At 42.2% G+C, this 27,977-nt stretch overlaps 2 protein-coding genes across 8 annotated transcripts in view; both read right to left on the bottom strand.

The window, feature by feature from the left end:
• The window catches only part of sned1 (sushi, nidogen and EGF like domains 1), an 84,591-nt gene extending 72,780 nt beyond the window's left edge, over positions 1–11,811 (bottom strand). The window contains exons 1-2 of one of the 7 annotated variants that reach the window (XR_002753329.1): positions 11,282–11,811; positions 793–1,080 (exon numbers count right to left, since the gene is read on the bottom strand). Coding sequence is in view for 6 of the 7 variants with exons in the window: in XM_023340259.1 (XP_023196027.1) it covers positions 793–1,080; positions 11,282–11,488 (495 nt within the window). In the remaining variant the exon portion in view is untranslated. The remainder of the gene's footprint in view (positions 1–792; positions 1,081–11,281) is intronic. The other 6 variants (XM_023340259.1, XM_023340261.1, XM_023340260.1 and 3 more) reach the window with 6 other exon arrangements.
• A 45-nt stretch (positions 11,812–11,856) lies between these two features.
• LOC102229182 (rootletin-like) overlaps positions 11,857–27,977 on the bottom strand; it is a 32,275-nt gene continuing 16,154 nt past the window's right edge. The window contains 13 exon segments of the mRNA XM_023340258.1: positions 11,857–12,994; positions 13,081–13,260; positions 15,366–15,497; positions 19,759–19,950; positions 20,034–20,183; positions 20,802–21,242; positions 21,995–22,158; positions 22,234–22,354; positions 22,457–22,587; positions 23,064–23,448; positions 24,582–24,749; positions 24,830–24,989; positions 25,091–25,329. Coding sequence (XP_023196026.1) covers positions 12,911–12,994; positions 13,081–13,260; positions 15,366–15,497; positions 19,759–19,950; positions 20,034–20,183; positions 20,802–21,242; positions 21,995–22,158; positions 22,234–22,354; positions 22,457–22,587; positions 23,064–23,448; positions 24,582–24,749; positions 24,830–24,989; positions 25,091–25,329 — 2,547 coding nt within the window. The 3' untranslated portion in view covers positions 11,857–12,910.

The raw sequence follows: 27,977 nt of genomic DNA on the forward strand, positions 1-27,977 counted from the left end.
AAATGGAGCATAATAATAATTTCAAAATAAAAGCCTTGAATATTTTTACATCAGGTAATTGCTCTTTTTGGCTTTATTTGACTTTTTCATCCAAAGCACTGTTACACGTGGTATTAGTTTGGCCCTTTGAAATGAAGCATTCTGAAAATTTCAAAATAAAAGCCTTGAATAATTTTACATGACGTAATTGCTCTTTTTGGCTTTATTTGACTTTTTCATCCAAAGCACTGTTACACGTGGTATTAGTTTGGCCCTTTGAAATGAAGCATACTGAAAATTTCAAAATAAAAGCCTTGAATATTTTTACATCAGCTACTTGTGTTTTGAGCATTATATAACTATTTTAACCCAAGGACTATTACGCATGGGATTAGTTTGGCCCTTTGAAATGAAGGTTAACAAAACTTCCAAAATAAAAGCCTTGACAACATTTTAAATCGTACCGAACGGTGCACGTCCGCCTCGCTTAACGTTCTTGCGGTTCTCCGCGTGCCACTGATCACGTCGCGGCGTCCTTTGGCGTCGACGCCGATTTGTGGCGCGACGACGCCGGGCCCATGCCCGACGGGCGCGCCTTGGCAGGCCCCGGCTAAATTTCTTCCGAAATTTTCTAGTGTTACATATACGATTGTGACTGACAGCGCTAACCCTCTCCTGGCTCTGATTGGTTGCTTCTACCCAGGACCAGTGTATTTCTACTGTATTATATGTTGAGATCAGATTTTGAAAACACCCAAAGTTACGCTACTACTTAACTTGATGTTTACAGAACAGATTCGGGTAAATTTGTACCGGCGTTTGGGAGTTTCCTCCAAAGAAAGTGACTTGGTGCCAAGTAGAAATGAGCACCCATGTTGCGTTGAAGTCAGGGAACTCTGCGAAGTACGTCCTGACGTCACCTGAAGCCCTCCTCAAGACGGAAGCGTCCTGGCTCTGCCTGTAGAAGACGCTCCCTGCCAGACGGTTGTCCACATCGGCCCAGAACGGCGCCACCACCCTTCTGTCGCCAGCAATTGGAAAAGCCACCGGTGTAAACTGAGAGACCTCCCTCAGGAAAGACACAAGACCGTTGTTGTTAACCTGAGGAAAGGGACCAACAAAGCCACATGAATAAAACACCCCACATGTCAGCCTGAAGTTGCTCTGACTTGTTTATAGGATTAGGTGGAGTTAGATGAAAAGTGCTGAATGGGAAAACATAAACTTGGCTGAACTGCGCCGACGTCACTGGGTAAACTCTGGAAATGAGCAGTGAAAGCTGCTTTCGTGGAAGTTGGCACTTCCTACTTAGCAAACAGACGCTTCCTTTAATGACAGCAATTGAGAGAACTTGCTTGCTGCTGCTCACACCTGCAAAGTCAGCACACCTGGAAGAGCATTTGTGGTCTTTAAATCTGCAGACTTCCACCAGCAGTAAAGTAACCAAAAACCTTCAGACAAGCGAAAGGTAATGCAGCGATGTAAGTCCAGGAAAATGGTGTTTCCACATGCTGTATGTGAAGGTTTGCTGCTTGATTTGCCCATAACTGGTATGACTGGCATAACTGGGAAGTTATTTTAAAGATGTGAATGTGGACTTAGAAGTAGCAGCTAAAACATCCAATATACTGTATGTATATATATGTACACACACACATAACTGGTAGATTTCGATGTCAAATCATTTACTTTCAACATTTTTTTCTGATTAGAAGTGAAAGAGGCATTTCCGAAAAGAGAATAAATCAACAGAAAATGAGTATAAATAATATATCTTTTTTATTAAAAATGGCAAATGATTTATACTCATCTCAATAATCAAAGGAAGAATCTTTACTGATCTTACTGAATTACAGCAGACCCTGAGCAGTATTCTGCATGGTTCAGTCTTAAATTTATCTTTAAGACTGACTGGCCTCCTTTCCATCACCCTAATCCTTCACTGATTCTCTGTCAGATTCAAATCAGGAGTTTAGACTGGGCCACTCCAAAAACTTGCAAAAAAGAACAAAACAAAAAACATCCAGTGAGAAGAAACGCGTTGGTAAAAAAACCCCAAAAGATTACCTTAAGACTTAATCTGGGAGTGGTGCGAATAATTTTGTGCTTATCTGTATTAGCACCTTAACTACTAATAAGCATTTATGTCATGCTTATGACTAAATGTTATCTTTTTAGCTTTTAGTCATCCTACAGAAAGCAAAAGGTTCACATGACATTCATTTACTCACTTAATTCTCTTTATCTGGCTAAATTCCACAATACACATTTAGTCCCCACTGAGACTCCAATAAAAGCAGACAAATCTGAGCATTTCTGACTCTTTGTGATTAATACTGTTTTAACATGCAATTAGGGAAAAATATCTAAAATTGCGCCGAGCATCATTAGGAGTTGCAAATGCAAGTTAAGACGAAACAGAATCTGCAAGAGGAAGTCTGAGAAACATATAAGGAGCGAGTTGTTTACATAGGTCTGTAAAAGGCATAGGTCACCAGCTAGACCAGAGGTTGGCAGAGTACGCAAAAATTGTACTCAAGCAAGAGTAGTACTAGTTCAACATATTTTCACACAAGTAGAAAGTAGTATTTCAAGAAATTTTTCAAGAGTGAAAAAGTACTTGGTAAAATGGTTCCTCTAGTGCAGTGTAACCGATCAAACTTCTGAATATTTAAAAATGATGTCATCAGACAGACAAAATTGTAGTCGTGCAAATTCTAGGATCTTAAAGATTAAAATAAAAAGATTTGTTTGCAGAGCTTGCGTAGAAACAAGAAGTGTCGCTACAACATGGACGTCAAGTTAGAGTCTGTGTCTGGTGCATTTTGGGTAAATCAAGTTTTTTTTTCTCATTCTGTGAAGTGATAGTAGTGATGCTTCATAATAATATTACTCAAATAAAAGGTGCAGTGAAGCGAAATTACTCCTAAAAGTTTTGTTTTTTTTTTCCCAAAAAGTTACTCAAGTAAATTTAACTCGTTACATCCAACATCTAGTTTCAAGATATGCCAAGATTTCAAAAAGCTACACTTTAAAATTGCTAAAACATTTTTTGCATTCTTATCACAGCATGAGAATCTAGTTTGCAAACGCCCAGTTAGGGAACTTTCCTGATGCAAAGTGATATAAGAAGTGATTTATGTTATAGTGATTCCTCAATTTCAACATGGGGACAGATTCTGAATCATTGCTCTAATAAAGTTAGAACCAGATACAGCACAACAGACTATCTGTCCCATCAAACAACTTGTGTGGAAAGGTTCATCCTGCAGACAGAGGGGGTGAATCCCAATGAAAGGCTTTCATTCATGCATTGTGCCGGAGTATTATTAGCATGGGAAGAGTCTGTCCGTCCTGGCTGGCACCTTTCCTTTCTGTCCTAAAACCCCGGTGTGAACTATCTTCGCTTTCATGCTGAGTGGCATGTGACAGTGACAAAGCAACGTCAGACGGCTGAACTCGGCTCCGCGGATGCATGAAAACCATAATTTGAAGAACTTTGCTGTAAAAACAGCAGAGGAAGTTTTGTTTGGCACAGCGCAGCAGTTCAGTTAATTGCCCAACCACAGTCTTCCCCTCTGAATCAGCGTGATGTGGTGAGAATGTGGCCGGTGCAGGGAGACAGAGAGACAGAGAGAAGGAAAGAGAGAGCGTGGACGAACTGCTGAGGCAGAGTTCAGGGGTCAGCCGGAGCGCCATCTGATACCAGGAAAAAAATAAAATAAAATAATAATAATAATACTAATAATAATAATACAAGAGAATAATACAATTATTGCATAGGGAAGGATCGGCAGAATTTCCACACCCGCATGCCCACTAATGAGAGACCTGTGCTGAGAGCAGCCTGAAAGTGACCCATCCTTAAACCAGAATTAGTGTAGAAAATCCCCAAAAATAAACAACATTTTATATTGTAACATTAGAATATTTTAGTTTTTACATCTAATCCAGTGTAGTATCACCTGGAACTGCTTAAACAAGTGCATTTCCACCTTGTAGAGAGTCTCTAAAGATGGCTTTCACAAGGAAATAACATTTGAGGAAAAAAACATCTTCTCTTATTCTAACTGATCTGTGACATTCAGGTAGGGAAGGTTCTGTATCACATTGATATGAGAAAGTAAAGGGGTTCAGAGCTGCCTTGAGTTGTGCTGTAGCATGACTTAGGTTGGAAACACCAGTAGAAGAGAGGTGCAACGAGTAGGGGCTGGGCAATATGGACTTAAAGGGGCAGTATTATGTATTTTCCAGCCACATAGTGCAATTTATTAGCACTATTAAATAACTATGTTGACCTCAGTTGTTTTAAAAATGCTCTACATATTGAATATGACTTAAAAGAGCTTTGCCTTTGTAATATAGTGGCTTAAAATTTGCCTTCTGTCTCTTTAATAAACTCCTGCTCTTTCTAAAACTCTGGAAGTCATCTCTGAAGAATCGGAATTATTGAGTACAACAACATTTAATTTATCTTTGGGATCAATAAAGTATGTTTGAATTGGAATTTGAACATTCCTCCTCTATTAGCCCTTTATTACTAGCATTGCACTGAGAAATAGCTCCTATAATGAGCTTAGCAGATGCTCACTTCCACCAGGTGTTTGCTAATTGCTGCTGGCTAGTCTGAAGGAGCTGAGTGGGGTAGTTGTGGAGGAGAGCTGCTCTGTGAGGCTGGGAGCTCAGAGGAGGAGCTATGTCCTCAAAGGCGGAGCTAGGTCCACCCTGGCGTTTTGCACAGCTGATGGGTTGCCATGGAGATGAAAGAATTTCTCAAACATGCATAAAAGGTATGTTTTTGATCAGGGGATAACATTACAACAAGTGTTATTTTACATAACATTGCCCCTTTAAAGTTTTATCACGATATTTTGTGGGACTATTGTGATAACAATAAACATGACGATGGGAACTATTCATTACTTCTATTTAATGTGACTATGTCTGACTGCATGACACAACAGTCATAGCTCCACAAACGCAAATGCTACCCTTGAAAAACATGGCCATTTGTAATACACTTCTTTATAACAGCAGCCACATAAAGAAATATGATTTGTGACACTGAGCTGCACACAGTGGCTGCATTTAATTATATTTTCATATTTATTGACACTCTCATTGAACAAAGAGTGGAGAAAATAGTAAAAATAACAATCCCGACTATACAGACACCATTATTTGGAATCTATCATGACAACGATAAATCAAAATTCACATCATGGCAAGAAATTTATTACAATAAACTATTAGCAATACGATAAATTCCCATTCGTAGCAATGAGTCAGTCATAGAAGATGTATCCCTCACTTTAAGTACTACCACTTCACACTGCAACAAACTTTTTCTTTACATTTTTTTTTGGGGAGGAAGGGATTTCTTTGCCAGATATATTCAGGATTTTGCTTGGGTGGTTTTCTTTAGAGCCAAGCAGTTTTATAGGTTAAAATAAACTTTTTTCTGGCTTAAGCTTAGCCAAAGCAAAGCTCTAAATGAAAAAGAGGGCCATAGATCAGGTTGGGAAAACATTAGTTTTTCTTGTCCAAAAGTGAGCTTCCACAGCTACAACCTTGTCCAGGTAGCTGACAGGACCAGAGAAGGCGAATGCACTTGCACCTTCTCGGCCGTGGCTCAGAAAGAGTTGTTGACTTACAACAGACAACATATTTCTTTAATATATATCCAGTATATAGGTAATATTTCAAATAGATTGCATGTTTAATTCGACTGTCTTGTATTTTAAATGATGAAAAACTGTTGGAGTCACTTACATTTTCCTTCTGCCTTTGGGATTGGTCTGCTCTTATAAAATTCAGTCTTTCAAAATAAAAAGACAAGAAGAACTGCAGTTTACAACGATTTGTGTGCCAAGCAATTTAGTTCTAATAAATTCTAAAAAAGTGCACATTTATATAACTTAATTCAATCATTTTAATTCTTCCCAAAAATAGTCAATTTCAGCTTATTGTTAAAATGTTTTCTGTCTACAGAAACTCTGAAACTTTTGTCGAATCACAGAGTTGCATCATTCACTCCACCTGGATGAGCATCAAGGGACAAGGAACAGTTTCATTTTGTTGTTTACTTATCAGCAATCCCTCATGCTGAGCATTCATTTATAAAGAAATTCAACCCTGTCAACATTCCTCTGTTATACCTTTAATCTTACACATACCTTAAAAAAAACATATAGATGCAACTCGTATAGTTTGCCTGCAGAGAGATTTCTCTTAACTGGCTCTTTTTTCTATCAACTAGTTGAATCAATACTAAAACATCTCACCATTTTCAGTCCAGAAACACATCATCAACCATGATGTGATGCGTTTTTTCAAGTTGAATGAATAGCACAGTAGAGGTAAATGCTGAATGTGAATGCATGAATTTAGGAAATCTTGTCATTCCTGCATTTTGTGTTGGGTTTTACAACTTCTGCCTCAAAAAAAAAACCAACAAAAAAACAGCAGGAAATTTTTTGTGTTTTAGTCCTAAATTTGAACTAATGGACTCGGGAGCCTGAGTTTTGCATCTCTATGAAAAAGTATCCCTGATGAGGATAAAGACTTGACACATGGAGCAGCAAATAAAACAGCAGAGCGTCTTATTGCTCTGCAAGTTCCTTATAGTCAGGCAGAAAGAGAAAAAATTTCAGTACTGCATGCTTTAACAACCTTCACCTGCTGCTTTATATTATTTGGAACTACTCGTTTACAATAGCCCACTGTTACAACCTGTGTTTTCCATTTGGGATAAGCTTCTGAAAGTTACATGATTGAGAGCTGCTGCTCAGCTTCCTGAAACATCATCCCTTGTTTTTCATTGCAGCTGCTGTCCATTAAGAGCACATTGCTCTTAATTGGCCACAATCACTAATTCTTACATTTGTAGTTGCGCTGTAGATCATAGGATAATTAACCTTTTTTTGGTGTTTTTTTGCTTTGTTTTGGTCCCATTTAAAAAGGAATAATAGCATTTCTTTTGCTGATCATGTGGGATGAAGTTAGGTTTAGTACTTTGAACACTCTGCCACTCCCACCTGTCAGCTGCTATTTTCAAACTTCGAGGTTCCACTTGCTTTTGTAATTCCATTTGAGTTAAAGGGTGAAATTTTTTTTTTCTTTCTTTATCTTGTTATACTTCTATGTTAAAGTCTTTTTTTTTGGTTGGGTTTGAGTAGATCTGCAACAATTTCGTGAATTATTTGATTTATAAAAAATCTCTTGCCTAAATTCCTGTTGTATTTCATATAGCTTCATACTGTTCAACCGCCTAATGTTTTTCTCAGCACAGTAATGTGTTTCGTGTTTCACAGGGTACAGTTATTGTGGTTGCGCAACATTCTTCTGTTTACATTAACTGTGATGGCGCAAGATGGGAGAAAAAGACCCCAAACATTATATATTTAGGTTTGTATTAAAAAAAGATAGAAGCAAACATCTTCTACAGTAAATCAAGTTAGCTAAGCGTAACAGTGAAACGTCAACAATACCTGATAAATCTATTTCTGAAATCTATGTCTACAGGGATCTGAAACAGCAGACCCCTGTAGACATAATCAAACTGTTATTGGGATCACAACTTACACCAAATATACTGTAAGTAAAAAGAGCCCAAAATGATGAGATGTAATGAAGCACTCCACAGATCAGCTCTCAGTGAGGAAAATAAGTTTGATTTCAACAATGGCTATTTCAAAGAGCCATCTGTTTAAAGAGGCAGTATTATATTTTCCAGGCATATAATGCCATTTTATAGCATTATGAAGTAACTAAGTTACTTGCTACTTGAAGTTAATTTCAGTTGTCATAAAAATGCTGCATATATCAAATATGACTTAAAAGAAATCTAACTTAGTGATATACCGCGTTGAAATTGGGCCTCCGTCTCTTTAAGAAACTCCTGCTCTTTCTAAAAATCTGCTTTCAGGAAGTCATCACAACATGACTCCTCTATTAACCCTTTAGCAACATTTTTACTGAGAAGTAGCTCGTATAATGAGCTCAGAAGATGTGCAGTTTCACCAGGTGTTTGCTAATTGCTGCTGGCTAGTCTGAAGGGGCTGAGTGGGGGAGTCATGTGGGAGGGTGTCCCTGTTAGGCGGAAGCTAAATAGCTTGGAAACTGCATCTCCAAGGAGGAGGTGCATCTTGAAGGCATTACGAGGTCCACCCAGATGTTTGGCACATCTGAATGGTTGCCATGGGTCACCAGGTTGATCATGTGACACCAGTGCATTGGACCGGGCCAGAGGTGCATCTCTTAATGGTTATCTCGTTAGTGTGGCTTAAGACCGTTCTGCGGTCTTAAGAAAGGGGGTCCATTGGACCCGCAGACTCTTTACTCTGTGCGCAGTCTGATGGGGTCACATTGATACCAGGTGCGCTTTTGCAAGGTTGTTTTTCTGAGGTTTTGGGAACTGACGGTCTGACTGGGTGTCACACTAAGACTGCGGGAGGAAGATGAGTGAGGAGTTTTTCTCTTAAACAGATTACAACAGAACACCAGGTACCTTCTCCCAGCTATTTTTTTCATTCTCTCAAATTGGGGGAAATGTTTGACTGATTTGATGACAATAACTGCAGAGGCTCTTGTTCTGAGACACCAACCAGCCAATTAAGAGAAACACCTCTGCCCCGTCCAAGTGTACTGCTGTCATGTGAGCAAAAGAGTGTAATTTGATTGGTTAAAAGCTGATCAAGTTGATCTACCGCTCATTGCTTTAGCTTTCGTCACAAAATTTTCACAGAAAATATTTTCAAAGTGAATTTTTAGTTAATTTTTGTATTTGTAGGTAAATTTTCTGAAGGTGAATTTCTCCAGGGGAAATAAAGTAAAAAAAAAATCATTCATAATTGCACAGAAATAAACTTTCTGTTATATTTGACTTAGACTTACTTTATTGTCATTGCACAGAGACACTATGTGTGAATATATATACACACATATATATGTATACATATACATGCATACAAGTGTTACTGTTACAGGAAAGAAAAAATATATGTAGGATAAATGTACAAATGATAATATAGTGCTAAAAGCAATATTGAACTTTTAAGACATTCAGTAAAGATATTTGACTTAGTATTTTCAAATAAAGTGTGTGAATATATAAAAAATTCAATATCTAATAAAGTCTGGTTCTAATGATATTACCGTATATTCCTGCCATAGTTTTCAGTCTCCACTGGAGGATTCACGTGAAAACTGCAATTTTTAATCATGCTAGTAATGCTGTACACTCTAATTTCTCCTGTAAAATTCTGAAGAGTTCAATATGTCAACTCTGTAATGATTTGCATTACAATTTTATTAAAAACTTTGCTCTCCCAAACATGTGCCAACTCATTGCTTCTGCTCCAAAAATCAATAATTAATGAGCAGCTGAAAGCTTGGTGAAAACTGAGTTTGGAAATAAGCTGCAAAACAAATTGAATAGGTTATGTATATTTATACTTTCCAAACAAGAAGTGGATTTGATCAGAGAGGGATATTCACACATCTGCTCATAAACTTGTGTGGTTTCTCTGATCCCGGATGTCCTCCTTCGTGTTTCTTATGCTCAACTTCAATGGGAATGGTTAGTCTGAGTACAATAATTATTCAGAACCTCCTAATGGGGTTACGCATACACATCTGTGCTCTGTTAAAGTGATTGGTCGTTTCTCAGATACAAGCAGCCGGACAGTTCCAGAGGAGGAAGACCCCTGCCATGTTATCGGAGGTGTGGGAGGAGAGGGAGGGGAGGATGTGGAGGAGGAGTAGAAGAAGAGATCCCAGCAACATGAGAAAACTCCCAGATACAAAACCATAACAGTGGGACAAGCCTGGTTACTATGTGGCAGAAATAGGAGTGGAAGTTGGGAAAGACCCTGGGTTCAATAAAAGAAGCTTAAAGTGACATTTAGAGATCGCGGTAACTAAAGGTTGAATTCCTTCTGTGTCTGGAAATAGCACATATTAGGGATCATATAGTTCTAAAAAGGATCTGCTGCGAAAGGTTTCAAGGGCTCAAAAGCTTCAGTAATGCTAATGAAGTAAGACAGCACCCACACAGCGTCTAAAATCGGTCTGCTTCCACGGCTTCTTTGTGGCAGTAGCCCAGAGGCTTGGAGCGAGCTCCTGGGAGAAATGTAGAAATTTATTCCTGAGAGCTGAGTGAAATACTATCTGCCTCCAGACGGCAGATATCGCCCCGCGGCCCGCACGCCTTGCAGCAGATGTTTAATGGATTCAGGTGAGCCGCTGAAAAGAGCGAGCGTCATTTTAGGATGATCCATTCATGGCGTTTTCCACGACTTCAGAATTACAATCGACTGAAAATGCTGAGCAATATAACATCATACACAACAGGGCACGTTTGCCCTGATTTTCACGACCGGCGTGATGTTAATTTGATCTGAGATCAACCAGTCAAGCACCCTGCAGCTTGTCTTATCTTGTCTAATTTGACAGGTGGAGATTAGTGTTATTGCAGAAGGCTGTGAGAGAAATGGTGTTTTGGAAGACGACCTTTTGACCTTGCTAATTGTCGTCATGGTTCCTCAGTCTTTTTAATGCCAGAGATCCCAATGGGAGGGGCGCTAAGGGGGCTGGGGGGGACAGGCACGGCTCCAGGCGAGGAGGGGCAGATTTGGAGAGAAAGTGTGGATGCATAACCACAACAGGTGGTGTTGATTTAAGAGAGTTCTGCCTTTTCCTTTTCCATTTGCTGGAGCCGAACCCAATATATGACAAAGGCAGATCAAAGGATGCTTCACTTGCGCTGCGCGAAAATCCTTGTCAAACCTTTCAGCTTCCTCCCAGGAGCACTGTTTTTGCTCTTTCTGGCGCGAGCATTTCCTCCCCTTCTTCCCAGCTTCTTGTGTAGAAGAATTACTCACAGATGCTGAACACAAACTGTCATTTCCCTCAGAAGGCTCTTTCGCAGATTTACTTTTAACGGCGGGTTACCACTGTTCTGCTAATAGTTTGGTCTCCCACGTGTGCTCGGGAGCAAGCAGAGTGCAGGAACGGAGCAGATGTAAGGAGGAAGGGAGAGCCGGCATTTTTTTTCTTTTTAAACAAATGAGATTATTACACAGCGGACTCAGCGAAAACTCTGAACGGGCTTTGCAGTGTAGGATTTGGCTGTGCACCAGATCTCATCTACCCCCACCCAGCACAAATCACACCTTGTCAGCTTCAACTGCTACCTGCCCTTTACCCACACACATATACCCCCACACGCCCACACTTGTGATGACATACCAAAACACATCCAACTCAGACAGAAAACACACAGTTCTTTTCATCTACTCACGTAGAGTCCCGAGTGTCTGTCACCAAAGAACGGGAAGGCGACAGAGATTTCCCGGAGCCCGGAGCCTCCATCGTCCTGGGCGGTGGTCTGGGCGTCCCCCTGGTCAGGACCGAAGGGGTAGAAGTCCTCCAGGGACACGGCGGGTTCCACCCCGGGCAGCAGGGTGCAGAAGCAGGGCAGGAGGGCTTGCAGCACCAGCAGCAGCATGGCCTCGGCCGCCCAGGGATGGAGCTGACAGCAGGCACCGTGGAAGGGAGGGAGGAGCTCACGCACCTCAGGCAACAAGTGCAGAGTGGAGCAGAACAGGACAAGACCGGACGCTTTTTCCTCCTCTGAGCCGCAGCGAAGCCGGAGTCCTCCCCGACCGCTGCCCCCTCCTCGGATCTGCCTCTGCCTCCCTCTCACTCGTCCTTTCAGCAGCAAGCTGGGCTTCTTGCGCGAGACGGGGGAATACAGCAGATTCCTTGCATTCTGCTTGCTGCCGGCCGCCGCGTGAGCTTACAGTCTGTCTCCCTGAAATTAAACAGGGAAAGAAATGAAAGAAGAGGGGTGTGGGGGGAGAGCAGCGTGATTCAGCTGAGATGTTTTTCTTTTTTTTTTTTTCCTTTTTTAAAAACAATCCAGTGATTTGGTCCCTGAAGGTCAGCTTAGAAATATCCTCAATAAAAGCTCTATTCTGCTTGCCAAAAGAGTTCTTTCAGCTTTTGGCCCCACCTCCCCCACAGGGGATTCACTACCTTGCATAATTAACTCTGTCCGGCCAATAGTCAGAGAGAGGTCGGTAACAGGATAACCACTGGGTGGATCTATGTTAATCAAAGGGCTGCTTTAAAGAAACTCTGACAGATTTTTCCCCCCGCACAGTTAACCTCTCTCTATGTGCAGTTACTAACATGTTGGCTTTGAGATGAAAAAAAAAAACAACTGAAAAAAAGCTCACACAGTATACAAAAAAGAAATCAAGAGAATACTAAGCTTGATTAAAGGATGAATATGTGGAAAAACAATATAAACACTTTCTCATGCATATTTGTAAATGTATGGATGTTTTTATTTGAAACAAATGAGCAGAGATGCTCGATGTGGCTGTGAAAGTTTACAATCTTTTTGACTGAAAATGATGGTAACTTCTTAACATTGCAGCACATTTCGTAATATGACATGATGCAAAACTTTCAGACAATTCCACTTCATATTTGCATTCAATGATGATTAAACTTAGTTATTCTCATTTAGATCAATTAAACAATGAATTTGATCGTGTCAGAAAACGGCCACATAACCATGATAACAAATGAGTATGCAGATCAATCAAAACCCAAATTAACGAAAGGTTTTCATCACGGGATAATTGGACAGATAAAGTCCTCCGAGCCACAAAGCAATCCCACAAAACAATGTGGCACATCCAGTTCACTTCCGAACAATCCGCTTATTGTTTGTTGTAGTTGAGCTTTCTCGCAGATTAGCATAATCCCGCGCGCATGTGTGTCTGCGGGGCGGCTGCGAACACCTCAGCAGCGCGTTTGTGCGCTTCCAAGTATGGCTGTGGCTTGACACATGCAGATGTTGGAAAGCTTCCAGGAGGACAGCGGAGGAAGAACACAGAGGCGCCACATACTTCACTGCCTACACACCGGGTTGTAGCATCTGAATGAAATATTCCTGACGCCTTCTCATCTCTCGATCGAGCTGTTCTTTGAGAGCCAGCACCTGGGGGGACCAGGAAGGAGGAAGAATGTAGATTATAATAAGAGAGTAAGAGTAGGTGGATATTTTTGCAGCTGCAGGTATAATACCTGTTCCTCGAGGTGTCTGACCCTCTGGCAGTGAGTCATCTCTCTGGTCTCTAAGGACAGTTCTGCCTGGAGCCGACTGTCCCTCAGGCGCTCCGTCTCTAAATCGAGTTCCCTGTGATGATGAGCTGTCACCTCCAGGAGGTGCTGTGCATGAGTACGCTCCATCTCTGGGATTTGGATCTATCAGCAGTTTGTTCAGTTTTGAAGGATTGAAAACAGAGAGTAGAAAGAAAAAAATAAATCGGGGAAGGGGTAAAAGTTGTTGTTCACTTTTTTTTTTGTAATCAGGAAACTGAAGGGACTTTTAAACTGACAGTTGTTTTTTCAAACCACAAGTTAAAAATCATTTTTAGTACAAAAATAATCAGTAACACTTTATTTGAAGGGGTGTGCATAAGACTGACATTGTAATGTCATATATATGACATAAAACTTGTCACGAACATGAAGGAGTCTTTATGAAGACTCCTTCATGTTCAGGTGTTATGTCATGTTTATGACAGTACCATGTCAGTCTTATGCACACCCCTTCAAATAAAGTATTACCAAAAAATCTATAGAATTATATTTTTATTCATTGCCCATTTATTTAAGAAATCAAAAACAATTAAGTGTAGTACAATGTCTTGCAAAAGTATTTATATTAGTTGAATATTTTCACATTTTGCTACAGTCCTGCTACAGTCCTGCAACTGATTTTTTTTAGTGTTTTATTAGGATTACATGTTGCATGCCAAGAGAAGAAACAGAAGAAGAAAAAACGTATTTTAATATATATATTTTTTACAAATCTAATTCAGATAAGCAAACACATCGGGAGTAAGTCGAACATTGATCAACATATCTCATGTGTATTTGCTTGATGATTTTGATGGCAGCATTTGACAAAATGTAATGTGTATTGCATGTTTCATAAATGGTCTCATGATGTTTTTATGATGTAAAGCACTTTGAACTGCCTTGTTGCTGAAAATGTGTTACACAAATAAACTTGACTTGACTTAAACCTGACCTTTACTTTGGTACCCCCTAAATAAATACAGCAACTCTTGGATGTGCACTCCACAAAAATGACCTATGGGAAGTTCTTTGTAAAGTCTGCTGTAAGGGACACAGCAAACATGTGGCAGTGCTCTGGTCTGATGAGACCACAATAAAGTCTTTTTAGCAACCTTAAATTTTTATGTGTAGTGAAAAAACAACACTGGCTATTGACTAAATAGACCATCATTAGGTGAAACATGCTGGTGACAACATCATGCAGAGAGGATGGAGCTTTTTTTCCAGCAAGGATGCTGGTCAACAGTTATGGAGGATGACTAACTAAATACAGGGCAATCTTGAAAGAAAGGCTGTTATATGCTGGCAGAGACATAACTGGGACAGAGCTTCAAGCTTCACCTGACCCTGATGTTTAATGTTTCAATTGCTGATATTTGTGTTTTTATCATGCAAAACACTTTGAACTGCCTTGTTGCTGAAATGTGCTACACAAGTAAACTTGATTAGTTGACTGATTGACAGCCAGAAATGAAAATCGAAAGGTTTAGATCAAACCATATGTTAGAATTAAAGATGCACCGATCCGATACCAATACTTCTATCGGTCCTGACACAGGTATTGGTATCATGACAATGGGCCCAATACCTAAGGGTAGATCTATTCAGTCTAATTCTATGCTTTGTGCTCTAAAAGACGTCATGTTTTATTATATATTTTACATTATATTTAGAATTCCTAATTGCATTTCTGAACCATTTGAAAGAAGGTTTGTTGCAGTTTTTTTTTACGTTTGACCAAACTAGTCAACCTATTGTTTTCAGTTTCTTTATGTTTTATTTCCCATTGGGCGTTATAATTCTAATTGCACTGACTAAACAAATCAGAGTTTGACCAAGCTTGTGGAGCTACTGTTGTATTTAAGTGTGCTGCACTGGTGCAGAGTTATAAAATAAATGCAGAATTCAGTACATTTGTGTCTGTGTTTAAACAAAACGAAACATTTTAAGTTAATTCAGCACTGTTGTTCTGCATCGGATTGGCTGATGTTAACCTCAGATATCGGGATCGATATCGGAAGAGAATAAAGTGGATCGGTAGTTAATATTGCCAAAAATCCCAATGAAATACGAGAAAGTGAGAAAAAGATCAAAAGACATAAATATTTTTGACAAGTCACTATAACACATGAGAGCTAGAATTGATTGAAATTTCCCATTTCATTTTTTTCACCTCATTTAGAGCACGTCTTTCCTCATGGTTCATGTTGCAAGGATCTTCTTACCTTGAGAGTCTGAACTACTCTCTGCTCTTCAGTCAGCTCTTTCTCCAGGCTTTGCAGTGTCTGCTCCAGCTGGGCTTTCTCCCTGGCAACAGATACTACCTCCTCTTCTTTTCTGAGTCTCTCCATCTCCACCTGACAACAGAGAAAAGGTAACAAATTCACCATAACTCTTCCGACACTCAAGTTCTAGCATGTTTGTAGCACGAATCAGCAAAATTTTGCTTGTTTTGTGGATTTTTAAAGACAACTTTATACCAAAAAACATAGCTAATATGTAGCAAAAATGATTAAATTACAAAAATAATTTGTTCCTGCAAGACTCAGTGCCTGCTCATTTATGTGTCTCATGGCCTCAGCATCTGCATGTATTCATAGAGTCCAGAGTGTGGCAGCAAGGTCTCTGAGCAACACTAAACACATACTACTTCAGTTCTGGCTTCCAGCAGTTGCAGAATTGAATTGAAGATACTTTAATTACATTTAAAGCCAATTGTGGCTTGGCTTGCTCATATAATTCAGATGTTTCAGATTTTTATTTTTTTTTAACCAAAAATAAACCTTCCAAGGCTTTACGGTAGAAAGTGTTTATATATACTATATATATATATATATATATATATATATATATATATATATATATATATATATACTCCTCCATGGGCTGCCACCTTATCGTGGTGGAGGGGTTTGAGTGTCCCAATGATCCTAGGAGCTATGCTGTCTGGGGCTTCATGCCCCTGGTAGGGTCACCCAAGGCAGACAGGTCCTAGGTGAGGGACCAGACAAAGAGCAGCCCGAAGACCCCTTATGATGGACAAGAACTTTGGACTTGGTGTTCCCTCGCCCGGACGCGGGTCACCGGGGCCCCACTCTGGAGCCAGGCCTGGAGGGGGGGCACGATGGCGAGCGTCTGGTGGCCGGGCTTTTACCCATGGAGCCCGGCCGGGCTCAGCCCGAAGAGGAAACATGGGCCCCCCCCTCCCATGGGCCCACCACCCGTGGGAGGGGCCAAAGGGGTCGGGTGCAGTGTGGGATGGGTGCCAGCAGAGGGAGGGGACCCTGGCGGTCCGATCCTCGGTTGCAGAAACTGGCTCTTGGGACGTGGAATGTCACCTCTCTGGTGGGGAAGGAGCCGGAGCTAGTGCGTGAGGTCGAGAGGTTCCGGCTAGAAATAGTCGGTCTCACCTCGACGCACGGCTCTGGTTCTGGAACCAGTCTCCTTGAGAGGGGCTGGACATACTTCCACTCTGGAGTTGCCCAAGGTGAGAGGCGTCGGGCAGGAGTGGGCATACTTGTTGCTCCCCATCTCGGCGCCTGTACGTTGGGGTTTACCCCGGTGAACGAGAGGGTAGCATCCCTCCGCCTACGGGTGGGGGGACGGGTTCTGACTGTCGTTTGTGCTTACGGGCCGAACGACAGTTCAGATTACCCACCCTTTTTGGAGTCCTTAGAGGGGGTACTGGAGAGTGCTCCTCCTGGGGACTCCCTTGTTCTGCTGGGGGACTTCAACGCTCACGTGGGCAATGACAGTGAGACCTGGAGGGGCGTGGTTGGGAGGAACGGCCCGCCCGACCTGAACTCGAGCGGTGTTCTGTTGCTGGACTTCTGTGCTCGCCATGGATTGTCCATAACGAACACCATGTTCAAGCATAAGGGTGTCCATATGTGCACTTGGCACCAGGACACCCTAGGCCGCAGTTCGATGATCGACTTTGTCATCGTTTCATCGGATCTGCGGCCGTATGTCTTGGACACTCGGGTGAAGAGAGGTGCGGAGCTGTCCACTGACCACTACCTGGTGGTGAGTTGGCTCCGGTGGTGGGGGCGAAAGCCGGTCAGACCTGGCAGGCCCAAACGTGTTGTGAGGGTCTGCTGGGAACGTCTGGCGGAATCCCCTGTGAGACGGAGCTTTAACTCCCATCTCCGGCAAAACTTCGAACACGTCCCGGGGGAGGTGGGGGACATGGAGTCCGAGTGGACCGTGTTCCGTGCCTCCATCGTCGAGGCGGCCGATCGGAGCTGTGGCCGCAAGGTTGTCGGTGCCTGTCGCGGCGGCAACCCTCGAACCCGCTGGTGGACACCTTCGGTGAGGGATGCCGTCAGGCTGAAGAAGGAGTCCTATCGGGCCTTTTTGGCCTGTGGGACTCCGGAAGCAGCGGATGGGTACCGGCGGGCGAAGCGGCATGCGGCTCGGGCGGTTGCTGAGGCAAAAACTCGGGCGTGGGAGGAGTTTGGAGAGGCCATGGAGAAAGACTTCCATACGGCTTCGAGGCGATTCTGGTCCACCATCCGGCGTCTCAGGGGGGGGAAGCGGTGCAGCACCAACACTGTTTATAGTGGGGATGGTGTGCTGCTGACCTCTACTCGGGACGTTGTGGGCCGGTGGGCGGAGTACTTCGAAGACCTCCTCAATCCCACCAACATGCCTTCCACTGAAGAAGCGGAGCCTGGGGACTCTGGGTTGGGCTCTCCAATCTCTGGGGACGAGGTCACCGAGGTGGTTAAAAAGCTCCTCGGTGGCAGGGCCCCGGGGGTGGATGAGATCCGCCCGGAGTTCCTTAAGGCTCTGGATGTTGTGGGGTTGTGTTGGTTGACGCGACTCTGCAATGTCGCATGGACATCGGGGGCAGTTCCCCTGGATTGGCAGACTGGGGTGGTGGTCCCCCTGTTCAAAAAGGGGGACCGGAGGGTGTGCTCCAATTATAGAGGGGTCACACTCTTAAGCCTCCCTGGCAAGGTCTATTCAGGGGTCCTGGAGAGGAGGGTCCGTCGGATAGTCGAACCTCGGATCCAGGAAGAGCAGTGTGGTTTTCGTCCTGGTCGTGGAACACTGGACCAGCTCTACACCCTCGGCAGGGTCCTGGAGGGTGCATGGGAGTTCGCCCAACCAGTCTACATGTGTTTTGTGGACTTGGAGAAGGCGTTCGACCGTGTCCCTCGGGGAGCCCTGTGGGGGGTTCTCCGGGAGTATGGGGTACCGGGCCCTTTGATACGGGCTGTCAGGTCCCTGTATGACCGGTGTCAGAGTCTGGTCCGCATTGCCGGCAGTAAGTCGGGCTCGTTTCCGGTGAGAGTTGGACTCCGCCAGGGCTGCCCTTTGTCACCGATTCTGTTCATCACTTTCATGGACAGAATTTCTAGGCGCAGCCAAGGTGTTGAGGGGGTCCGATTTGGTGGCCTTAGGATCTCATCTCTGCTTTTCGCAGACGATGTGGTCCTTTTGGCTTCATCAGATCGTGATCTGCAGCTCTCGCTGGAGCGGTTCGCAGCCGAGTGTGAAGCGGCCAGGATGGGGATCAGTGCCTCCAAATCCGAGGCCATGGTCTTGAGCCGGAAAAGGGTAGAGTGCCTTCTCCGGGTCAGGGGGGGTGTCCTGCCCCAAGTGGAGGAGTTTAAGTATCTCGGGATCTTGTTCACGAATGGGGGAAGAAGGGAGCGGGAGATCGACAGGCGGATTGGCGCAGCGTCTGCTGTCAAGCGGGCGCTGTACCGGTCCGTCGTGGTGAAGAGAGAGCTGAGCCAAAAAGCGAAGCTCTCGATTTACCGGTCGATCTACGTTCCCACCCTCATCTATGGTCATGAGCTTTGGGTCATGACCGAAAGAACGAGATCGCGGATACAAGCGGCCGAAATGGGTTTTCTCCGTAGGGTGGCTGGGCTCTCCCTTAGAGATAGGGTGAGAAGCTCAGTCATCCGGGAGGGACTCAGAGTAGAGCCGCTGCTCCTTCACATCGAGAGGAGCCAGTTGAGGTGGCTCGGGCATCTGGTCAGGATGCCTCCTGGACGCCTCCCTGGTGAGGTGTTCCGGGCACGTCCCACCGGGAGGAGGCCCCGGGGAAGACCCAGGACACGCTGGAGGGACTATGTCTCTCGGCTGGCCTGGGAACGCCTCGGGATTCCCCCGGAGGAGCTAGAAGAAGTGGCTGGGGAGAGGGAAGTCTGGGCCTCCCTTCTGAAGCTGCTACCCCCGCGACCCGACCTCGGATAAGCGGAAGAAGATGGATGGATGGATGGATGGATATATATATATATATATATATATATATATATATATATATATATATATATATATATATATATATATATATATATATATAAATGTAGCGTTCTTTAAAGAGTACTTTCAAGGGCGTGCCGTGGTGGCGGAGGGGTTAGCGCGACCCACATTCAGGCAAACGTAGCCTCGACGCAGCTGTCGCGGGTTCGACTCCCGGACCCGACGACGTTTACCGCATGTCTTCCCCCCTCTCCTAACCCCCTTTCCTGTCAGCCTACTTTGAAAAAAAAAAAAATAAGGGACACTAGAGCCCACAAAAAGACCCCTTGCGGGGCGATAAAATTTTTTTTTTTAAAAGTACTTTCAAAATGAGGCTTTTAAAATGAGCAGACTCACTTTCTCTAATGTCTTTCTAAGTGCAGACTTGTCTTTGCTGAGGTGTGTCAATGTCTTCTCCATCTTTGCTTTCTCGTTCTGAAGCTTTTGCAAAGAGCTCTGCATGCTGGCAAGCTTTTCCTGCAGTTCCTTCTTCTCTCTGTCGATGTGCTTGGACGTTTGTAGTTGAGCCTCCTCCTGTTGCTTCTGACTCTGTGACAGAGTTTATCAATTCATACTTCAGAAAAGAACCTCGACCTTAGCAGCATCACTCACAGGAGTACAGTGTGGCTCACCTCCTTCAGCGTCCGGTTACTTTTCTCCAGCTCAGATATTCTAACATATAAATCTTGTTGTGCTGAGTTAAGGTTTTGGGTTTGCTCAGTGAGTGAGTAGTTCAGCCTCTTACTCTCTGAAAGTGCGTCCCGGGTTTTATCCAAACTCTCCTACGGATATACAGATGTTAAAATATACTTTTCAGAATCACACAATTTCATGAAAACATTGCGAGTTTGTACAATAGCCAAAGGCTTTTATTAGTTCTTTATGTTATAATGAGATTTCTCTTCAGCAAATCAAGAGAGTTATCAGCTGGTCACGCTTCATGTGGTTCCTAATGTTTTTTATTTTATTTCATTGTCTTGATAGTTCAGAACTATACGCAGGGTTCCCTCAACTTTACCTTCTGAAAAATCTACACTTGTCCAGACAATCAGACTATTGAACTCCGATTGATCCTCAACTTCTGCAGTAACCAATAGCAACAACAACAAGGTACTGTGTAACATATTAATAGATATAATGCAACAGTGGTGAGAGTAGTCAATGCTCAATGCTCATCCTCGAAGGCGGAACTAGGTCCACCCAGTCGTTTTGCACAGCTGAATGGTTACCATGGGAGATTAAAGGATTTCTCAAAAATACATGGAATAATCACGGCAACACTCCAGATATGTTTAAGGTGATGAATAACATTATAACATGATGTAGAGCTCAAAAAAGTCGATTTCACATAGTACTGCTCCTTTAATTCATATTATGAGAAACTGTTCAACACACTGTACCTGCAGCAGTCTTCGGTCCTTCTCGCTAGCAGTCAGAACCCTTTGCAGCTCGGTTACTTGATCCTGCAAACCTTCAGTGTTCTTCCCGGTCCGACTTATGGTATTTGAAAGCTTACGAACCTGCTCCCTCAGCTCGTTCTCATGCTGCTCAGCTCGAGTCAGCGACACCGCCAACCTCTCCTCGCTGGCCCTAAGCGTTGCGCATTGATCTTCACTCTCGCACAGTTTTCGTCTTGTTTCTGTAAGTCTTTCCCGAAGAGCCGCAGCTTCCGCATTCAGCTCTGCTGTTCTGAGGTGGGCCCTCTGTAGCTCACCTTGAAGGGTGCACTGAGAAAGCTCCATGTGGTTCGCTCTGCTTTGCGCTGTTTCCAGAGACTTTTTCAGTTTCTGGTTTTCAGCATTTGCACCCGTTTCTAACTCCTGCAAGACCTCCAACTTGTCCTAAAGAAGATATTTCACACGCTTGTTTAGCAGACCTTCACATAGGTAGCACAGTGTGTGTGTTGCACATCGTCGCATTCCTATAAAAATGTCCTAAGTCGTTTTTTGCCAAAAGATAATTTATGCCAAATAAATAAATAAATCACTTTTGGCAAAAAAAATGACTTAGGCCATTATTTTAGGCAGGCGATGATATGCAGAACATGATGATTTGGCTTCCATGGCAATAGTTTTGGTGGTAACATCGGCTGCTGTTTTTTAAAAGTCAGAGCATGTGAAGAACTTTGTGTTGATGTGTTATTCTCTGTATAATTTGAATGACACATTAGATAGCAGCATGTCATACACATTCAGTGAATGTCTGTGGGTTGCTACGGCTATTAAAAAAACATCACCAGATAATTAAACAGAAAGGATGGAGATGTGAGTAAACACATGCAGACAGGGACACAGCAGGTCCACAATGACAGTAAAACTTTTAGGGGGGTACGGCTATAAAAAAAAAGTGTAATTTATTTATTATTTTGTATTAATTTGCTTATTGGGTTCTACATTTATGCCTTCATTGGAGAGAATGACTGTATGCTTTTCTATGACATGAAAATGACTTTCAGGTTTATTTTTAAGGGGCAATGGCCCCCCTGCTCCCTTCTTGGAGACGCCACTGAACAATGCAACATAAACATTAATGTGCATGTTTGAAGTCAATCTTAGTCTCTTGGAAAATCACTATCCATATGTCTTTAACATACCTGCAAGGACCTGCATTTCATCTGAGAGGCTTGAAGAGAAGTCTTGAGTTGAGCCAACTGACCCTCAAGGTTTCTGCTTTCCTTCTCTTTACAGTGTGCAACATCCTGCTGCAGGGTGAGGGACGTTTGCACCTTATGCAACTGTCGTGCCATTTCTTGTTTTCCTATAGCAGTAAGCACATTGTATATGTCTGTCAATAAGCAACTGATATTTTCTGATTGTTGGTGGGATTCCTTACCCTCCTCTGATAGCCTGAGGGAGCGCTGTACCTCCAGCAGCTGGTTGAGCAACTTCTCCTGAGAGACTTTCAACTCAGTCACATGTTGACTCAGACTGACTATCTGAGCCTGAGCTTCATCCTAAATCAAAAAGATGATTCACGGTTAAGATTTTGTTAAAAATGTTAAGAATAGGATTACAATATGTTAGTGTGTAACATATTGTAAGACTTTGATTTATACCTTTTCTCTTCGGGCATCCTTGAGTTCCCTCATGAACTCCTGCAGAGTTGCTTGCACAGATTTCACATTTAATTCTTCATCTTCAGAATTAAGCAAGGGTAGTCCAGATTTTTCTGGTCCATACTCTCCCTCTGATCAGAAAAAGCATGTCTTAGTTTGCATACTTTCAAAAGAAACAAAGACAGCTGCAGGGTATCTTCACTCGAAAAACACAAAATCTTACCAAGTATTTTTCTAGCACAAATATCTTAGTACACTTGAAATAAGACAAAGCTAACTCATAATTAACTTTTCAGCTAGATATAAGAGCTTGTTTTAAGTCAGTAATTCCTTAATATTGATGAAAAAGTACTAGTTCCACTGGCAGATTATTTCACTTATAACATTGGAAAAATGTCTTGTTGTAGTTTAGATAAACTGACAATAGAACCAGTACTTTTTCATCAATCTTAAGGAATTACTGACTTAAAACAAGCTCCTATATCTTGTCCAAAAGTTACTTGCAGGTTAGTTTAGTCTTAACTGTACTAAGATATATGCACTAGGAGAATGTTTCACAAGATTTTGTTTTTTGTAGCGTTGCAGCATGATACAATGTCATCTTTACCTGTCACATGGAAGTGTCTCCTTGAGGGAGAGGAAGATCTTGTTTGTGATCCACGTTTGTGCCACAGCGTCACATGGTTGACACCAACAGTGCAGTGCAGAGCTGCATTCAACCCTGCCAGCTGGTGCTCCAAGTCCCGACATATAGCTTTGCTCAGAGTTAGCTGCTCCTCCAGGCTTTGGGCCCTGTTTTCAGCCAGACTGAGTGTGATAGAAAGTTTGTTGATTTGCGTCTTGGAGTCCTCCAGCACTTCTTCTAGCTGAGCTGTGGTTTCTCTGTGCCTCTGGTCGCTCTGCTGCTGATTGGCTTCTCTTTCGTGCAGCAGCTCTCGGCTTTGCCGCTCAGCTGTTTCCAGTTCCATCACATGACACTGCAGACCTGCAACCTGTGAACAAAGCCACAGTCCTGTCTGTGTGCACTGTGCAGCTGATGTGTTGTGTGGTGACTTACATATCTTAATGTCCTTTATAATATTTTACTTTTAAAGACAGGACATTGTTGTCAAACACATTTGTTGAGTTCTGTAAACTAGCAGGACTTTACTGCTTACATCTTTAAGTACATGAATGTAAAAAAAAATCTGATTTAGCAAAACTATGAAAGCATAATATGGAAACTTTTATTTACAAAGTCATTTGACCTTTGTTATTTCTATTGGAATTAGATAAACTAAAAGATTTGCTTAAGTGATTTTGAAAAAATAGCTTAAGCAATTTTAAGCTAAAATGGCTAAAAAAATGGCCATTTTTTTAGCCATTTTTTTAGCCAATGTTTTTTTAGCCATTTTCTCTGCTTTTTGAGAGAGTGGAAAAAACATTTGTGTAAATTCAAAATTAAGGTTTGAATGAAGTTACTGTGTCCTGCTTAATGATATAAATCACACTTTTTAAAATAACTGGCCTCCTGAAGAAGCCTATTGGAAACTGGAATGTTTTTCTAGAACAATATTTGTGCTTGCGGCTCTATGAATGCTGTGCCATGCACTCACAGTCATACAGTTACCTAAAATATAAGCAAAATGTTGTTTTTTAGTCATAATCTTTGTTGCTTCCACAACACTACCAGAAAATATCACAATAAAATTCTCCATAATTAGCTGTTCCTATTAAGCAAATTTATTTTTGTTATTCCAATTTGTGCAGTTATATAGCCAAAGGAAACGCAGCTACAGAAAACATAAAGGGAGCTGAACTAAAGGAGAACAAGGATAACAGAATGAACTAAAATGCAAAATGAGAACACAACAATAAGTAAGAAGTTAAGCACAAGGAATTAATTAAATAAAACATGACCTAATTCATCTGTGTTCCCATAAGGAACACAGATGAATAAACGGATTCAATTCAAAAATACTTTATTGATCCCAAAAGGAAATTAAATGTTGTAGCTGATATTAATTCCATATGATGAAGGGAAAAAAAAATCCAAAAGCCATTAATGAAGAACTCAGAAACAATCAGAAAAGAAAACACAAATTAAAAGCAAAACACCAACACCAGTAGATCATTTACCACTTACCTCACTGAGCGCTGCTTCCTTGGCAGCCTCGCTCTCCAGCACTCTCTGACTGAGAACAAAAGCCTCCCGCTGTGCTTCCTCTGCCCTCTGTTCCTCCTGACATACTTGGCTCTGCAGCTCCACCAGTTCCTGCTTCTGAAGTCTGTTCTTGCTTTCAAGGACCTTTATCTGATAGCATAAAGATTCCACAAACTGATTCAAGCAAAACATGTGAGAAAAGATATTACAATTCAAAGTAATCCTACCACCTGTCTGCGTAGTTCTTGCAGCTCTCTGCGGGCCTCCAGATGAGACTTCTCCAGCTCCCTCATAGAGCTCCTCAGAGTGGTTGCTTCTTTGTATGTTGAGCTGCTACTTTCTTCTAAGATGGACTCGTTACGTTGCTTCTCCTCCAAAGCTCGTCTGAGGCTGGTCGTCATAAGATTAAAAGGGGTGCAACATTGAAATCGAGCATTTTCTTGCTACAAAAATAGACCTTGAACATATCCAAACTTGTGGGATGGCTGCACCTGTTATTTTCACTCTCCGCTCTTTTGATGGAAGCTCTGAGCTCCTGATTAGAAACCTGGATGGCTTCTCTCTCTCTGGTCTCATCAGCCAGTTCTCTCCTCAGCTCTAGTGCTTCTTTTCGTAACTTGTCTCGCTCCTGCACACAGCCTTGAAGCTCTCTGTGAGCCTCAGTCAGATCTTTTTTCCCTTCGAGCCGACTGTCTTCTGCCTCTTGCAGCCGACGACGAAGATCCTCTAACTTGATGTCCAAATAAAACAAAAACACAAAGTGCAATTTAATTGAGGATTGATCTGATGATTACTTATGAAAGCAGTACATTTTGATACAATAGTACACTGCCTGCAAAAACAAAATCTTACCAAGTATTTTTGGTCTAGTTTTTACTGCAAATATCTCAGTACATTTGAAATATGACAAAACTCACCTTTCAGCAAAATATTGGAGCATGTTTAGAGTAAATAATTCCTGGTGAACAGGTTCTAGTTCTGTTGGCGGATTATTTCACTCAACGTGAGAAAAATGTCTTGTCCTTATGGAATTCTTTTTGTCACTTTCAAGTTTATTAGCTCAAACAAGTTTCATAAACAGATAATCCTGGTAAATTCAAAACACATTTTTTTAAAACTAGAAGAAAGTCTGCGACTTCACTGTGGATTAATTTGTGCAAACTCCTTCTTTGCACATTTGTTTTAAATCTGTCATAATGGAGGATTTTCGACCATGGTCATTTTAAGCTCATACTGACAGAATTCATCGTCTCATCAGTTACGGCTCATCTGCTAGCAGCAGTTCCATCCCATCCCACCACTGAGCTTGAATTTCTTTTTCTGAAATACCGCGTTAGCCTTAAAAGTGGTGCATCAGGAAGCACGCCTTCTATATAGTAGTTTTTCTGTCTCATCAGTCCACAAAATATTTTACAGAAAGTCTCAGTTTCTGGAAAATGTGAAATGTGCCTTAGTGGGATTTTTTTTTTGTCCAACAGTGGTTTTGGACTTTCTCATGAAGTAAATGCCATTGTTTCCCAGTTCCTCTCCTTATTGTGAAATCATAAACACTGAGCCAAGCGAGGATTGTGTTGCTTTAGATGTTCTGGGTTGTTTTGAAATTTGCTGGATAAATTAAAGATGCGCTTTTGTAATAATTTTGGTAGGCCTACTGGGAAGGTTGTGAATGATGGCTCTCACTTTGGTTTGCTGGAGTCCCAAAGTCTTGGAAATGGCTTTGTACCCTTTCCCCATTGGACAGACAAAAATGACTTTGTTTCAGATTTGTTCTTGAATTTATTTAGATCCATGCATAATGTGATGGTTGTTGAAATCTTTTAGCTTGCTTTCTGTTATTCGATAGGTTCTGTTTTTTATAACACAGGTTTAGAGGTCCTAAAAAACACCTGGCTAATCACTGAATTCATTGGTTACCAGAGAGGGCCAATATTTTTTCATACATAGCCAGGCTGAGTTGAGTTCTTCTTTCCATTTTGAATCGTCCTATTCTTTTTGAATCTTCGCCTACAGAAAGCCATCACATCACTCTTTTATAATATTTTTATCAGTGTTTTGCTGAGTAGTAGCTCGTATGATGAGCTCAGCAGTTCCACCAGGGATTTGCTAATTGCTGCTGGCTAGTCTGAGGGAGCTGGGCGGCGAGTCACAAGCAAGGGCTGCTCTGTGAGGCAGAAGCTCAACCTGGAGACTGCAACTCAGAGGAGGAGCTGCATCTCAAAGGCGTTGCTTGTTCCTACCAGAAGTTTTGCACAGCTGAATGGTTGCCATGGGAGATCAAAGGATTTCTCAAACATGCATGAAAGAAACAAGGCAACGCACCAAGTATGTTTTTGATGAAAGGAATAACATTATACCATGATGTAAAGCTCAAAAAAGTCAATTTAATCTAATCATGCCCATTTAATAAATTAAATCATCATTTAAAAAACAGCATTTTGTATTCAGTCAGGTGAACTTTGCTTTTAAAATCAGTTTGATGATCTTAGACTTTCATGTGTAAGAAATATATCCTTTATAACATTTAAAATATCCTATTTTAAAGGATGTGTACAGAATTGTTAGAAACTCTGTGACCTATATTTTGTTTTATAGCAACGTGTTGTCGTTGGTAGTCGGAGAGGCAGAGGCCTACACTTATCCAAGCACAGATAAGAGGCTTTTGGGCCTGTAGCCAGATTCTGTCTCTCCTTATCTTCTTTTGCAGCTCAGAGTGTAAAAAATCCACACAGAACAGCATGATAAATTACAGCCTACCAAGAACTGGTGGAGGGAAAGGAGTGAAAGGAGGGGGAAAGGGAGGAAGAGTGTTATGTTTAGAGCCCACACAAGATGGTTCTTTCTCATAAACGCTAATGTGAGAAGAAACAAACTAGGGCCGATCAGGCCAATTATCCTTTATTTTATCTGATTTTGGAGGAGAGCAGGGGATGGGAGGAGTGGAGAATACGAGACACCAGTATGTGGTCGGGAGAGGGGGACTTGGAGTCCCAGTGGAGCCAGCCTCCTGGTGTTGCGAGGGAGAAAATAAACACTCCCCCGCTGGCTTATTTACACAAGGGGTTAAGTCAAAGTTTTATTTCATATCATGGTACCAGGGACTGCGTCCTCCCCTTGTTTTTCCTCTCTCTGCAGTCCGTCTTCGCTGCTCACGCCCTGCCTGTCCTAGTGAGCCAAATTACGGTCTCTAATTGCATTTTTATGTTAATATTAGAGTCAACATGGCAGCAGTTCCCTCTTGTGGATTTGACAAACTAAATTAAAACTGAGTAGGAGCCTTAGGGGAGGGAACCACAACACTTCTCCTACAGCTCAATTCTGCACCTGATGGCACCTCACTGCTAGTAGGCTTTTGTAACAGCTAAAGTCAACATCTTCGTA

Source organism: Xiphophorus maculatus, chromosome 9, assembly GCF_002775205.1.
Source record: "Xiphophorus maculatus strain JP 163 A chromosome 9, X_maculatus-5.0-male, whole genome shotgun sequence".
Taxonomy (NCBI): domain Eukaryota; kingdom Metazoa; phylum Chordata; class Actinopteri; order Cyprinodontiformes; family Poeciliidae; genus Xiphophorus; species Xiphophorus maculatus.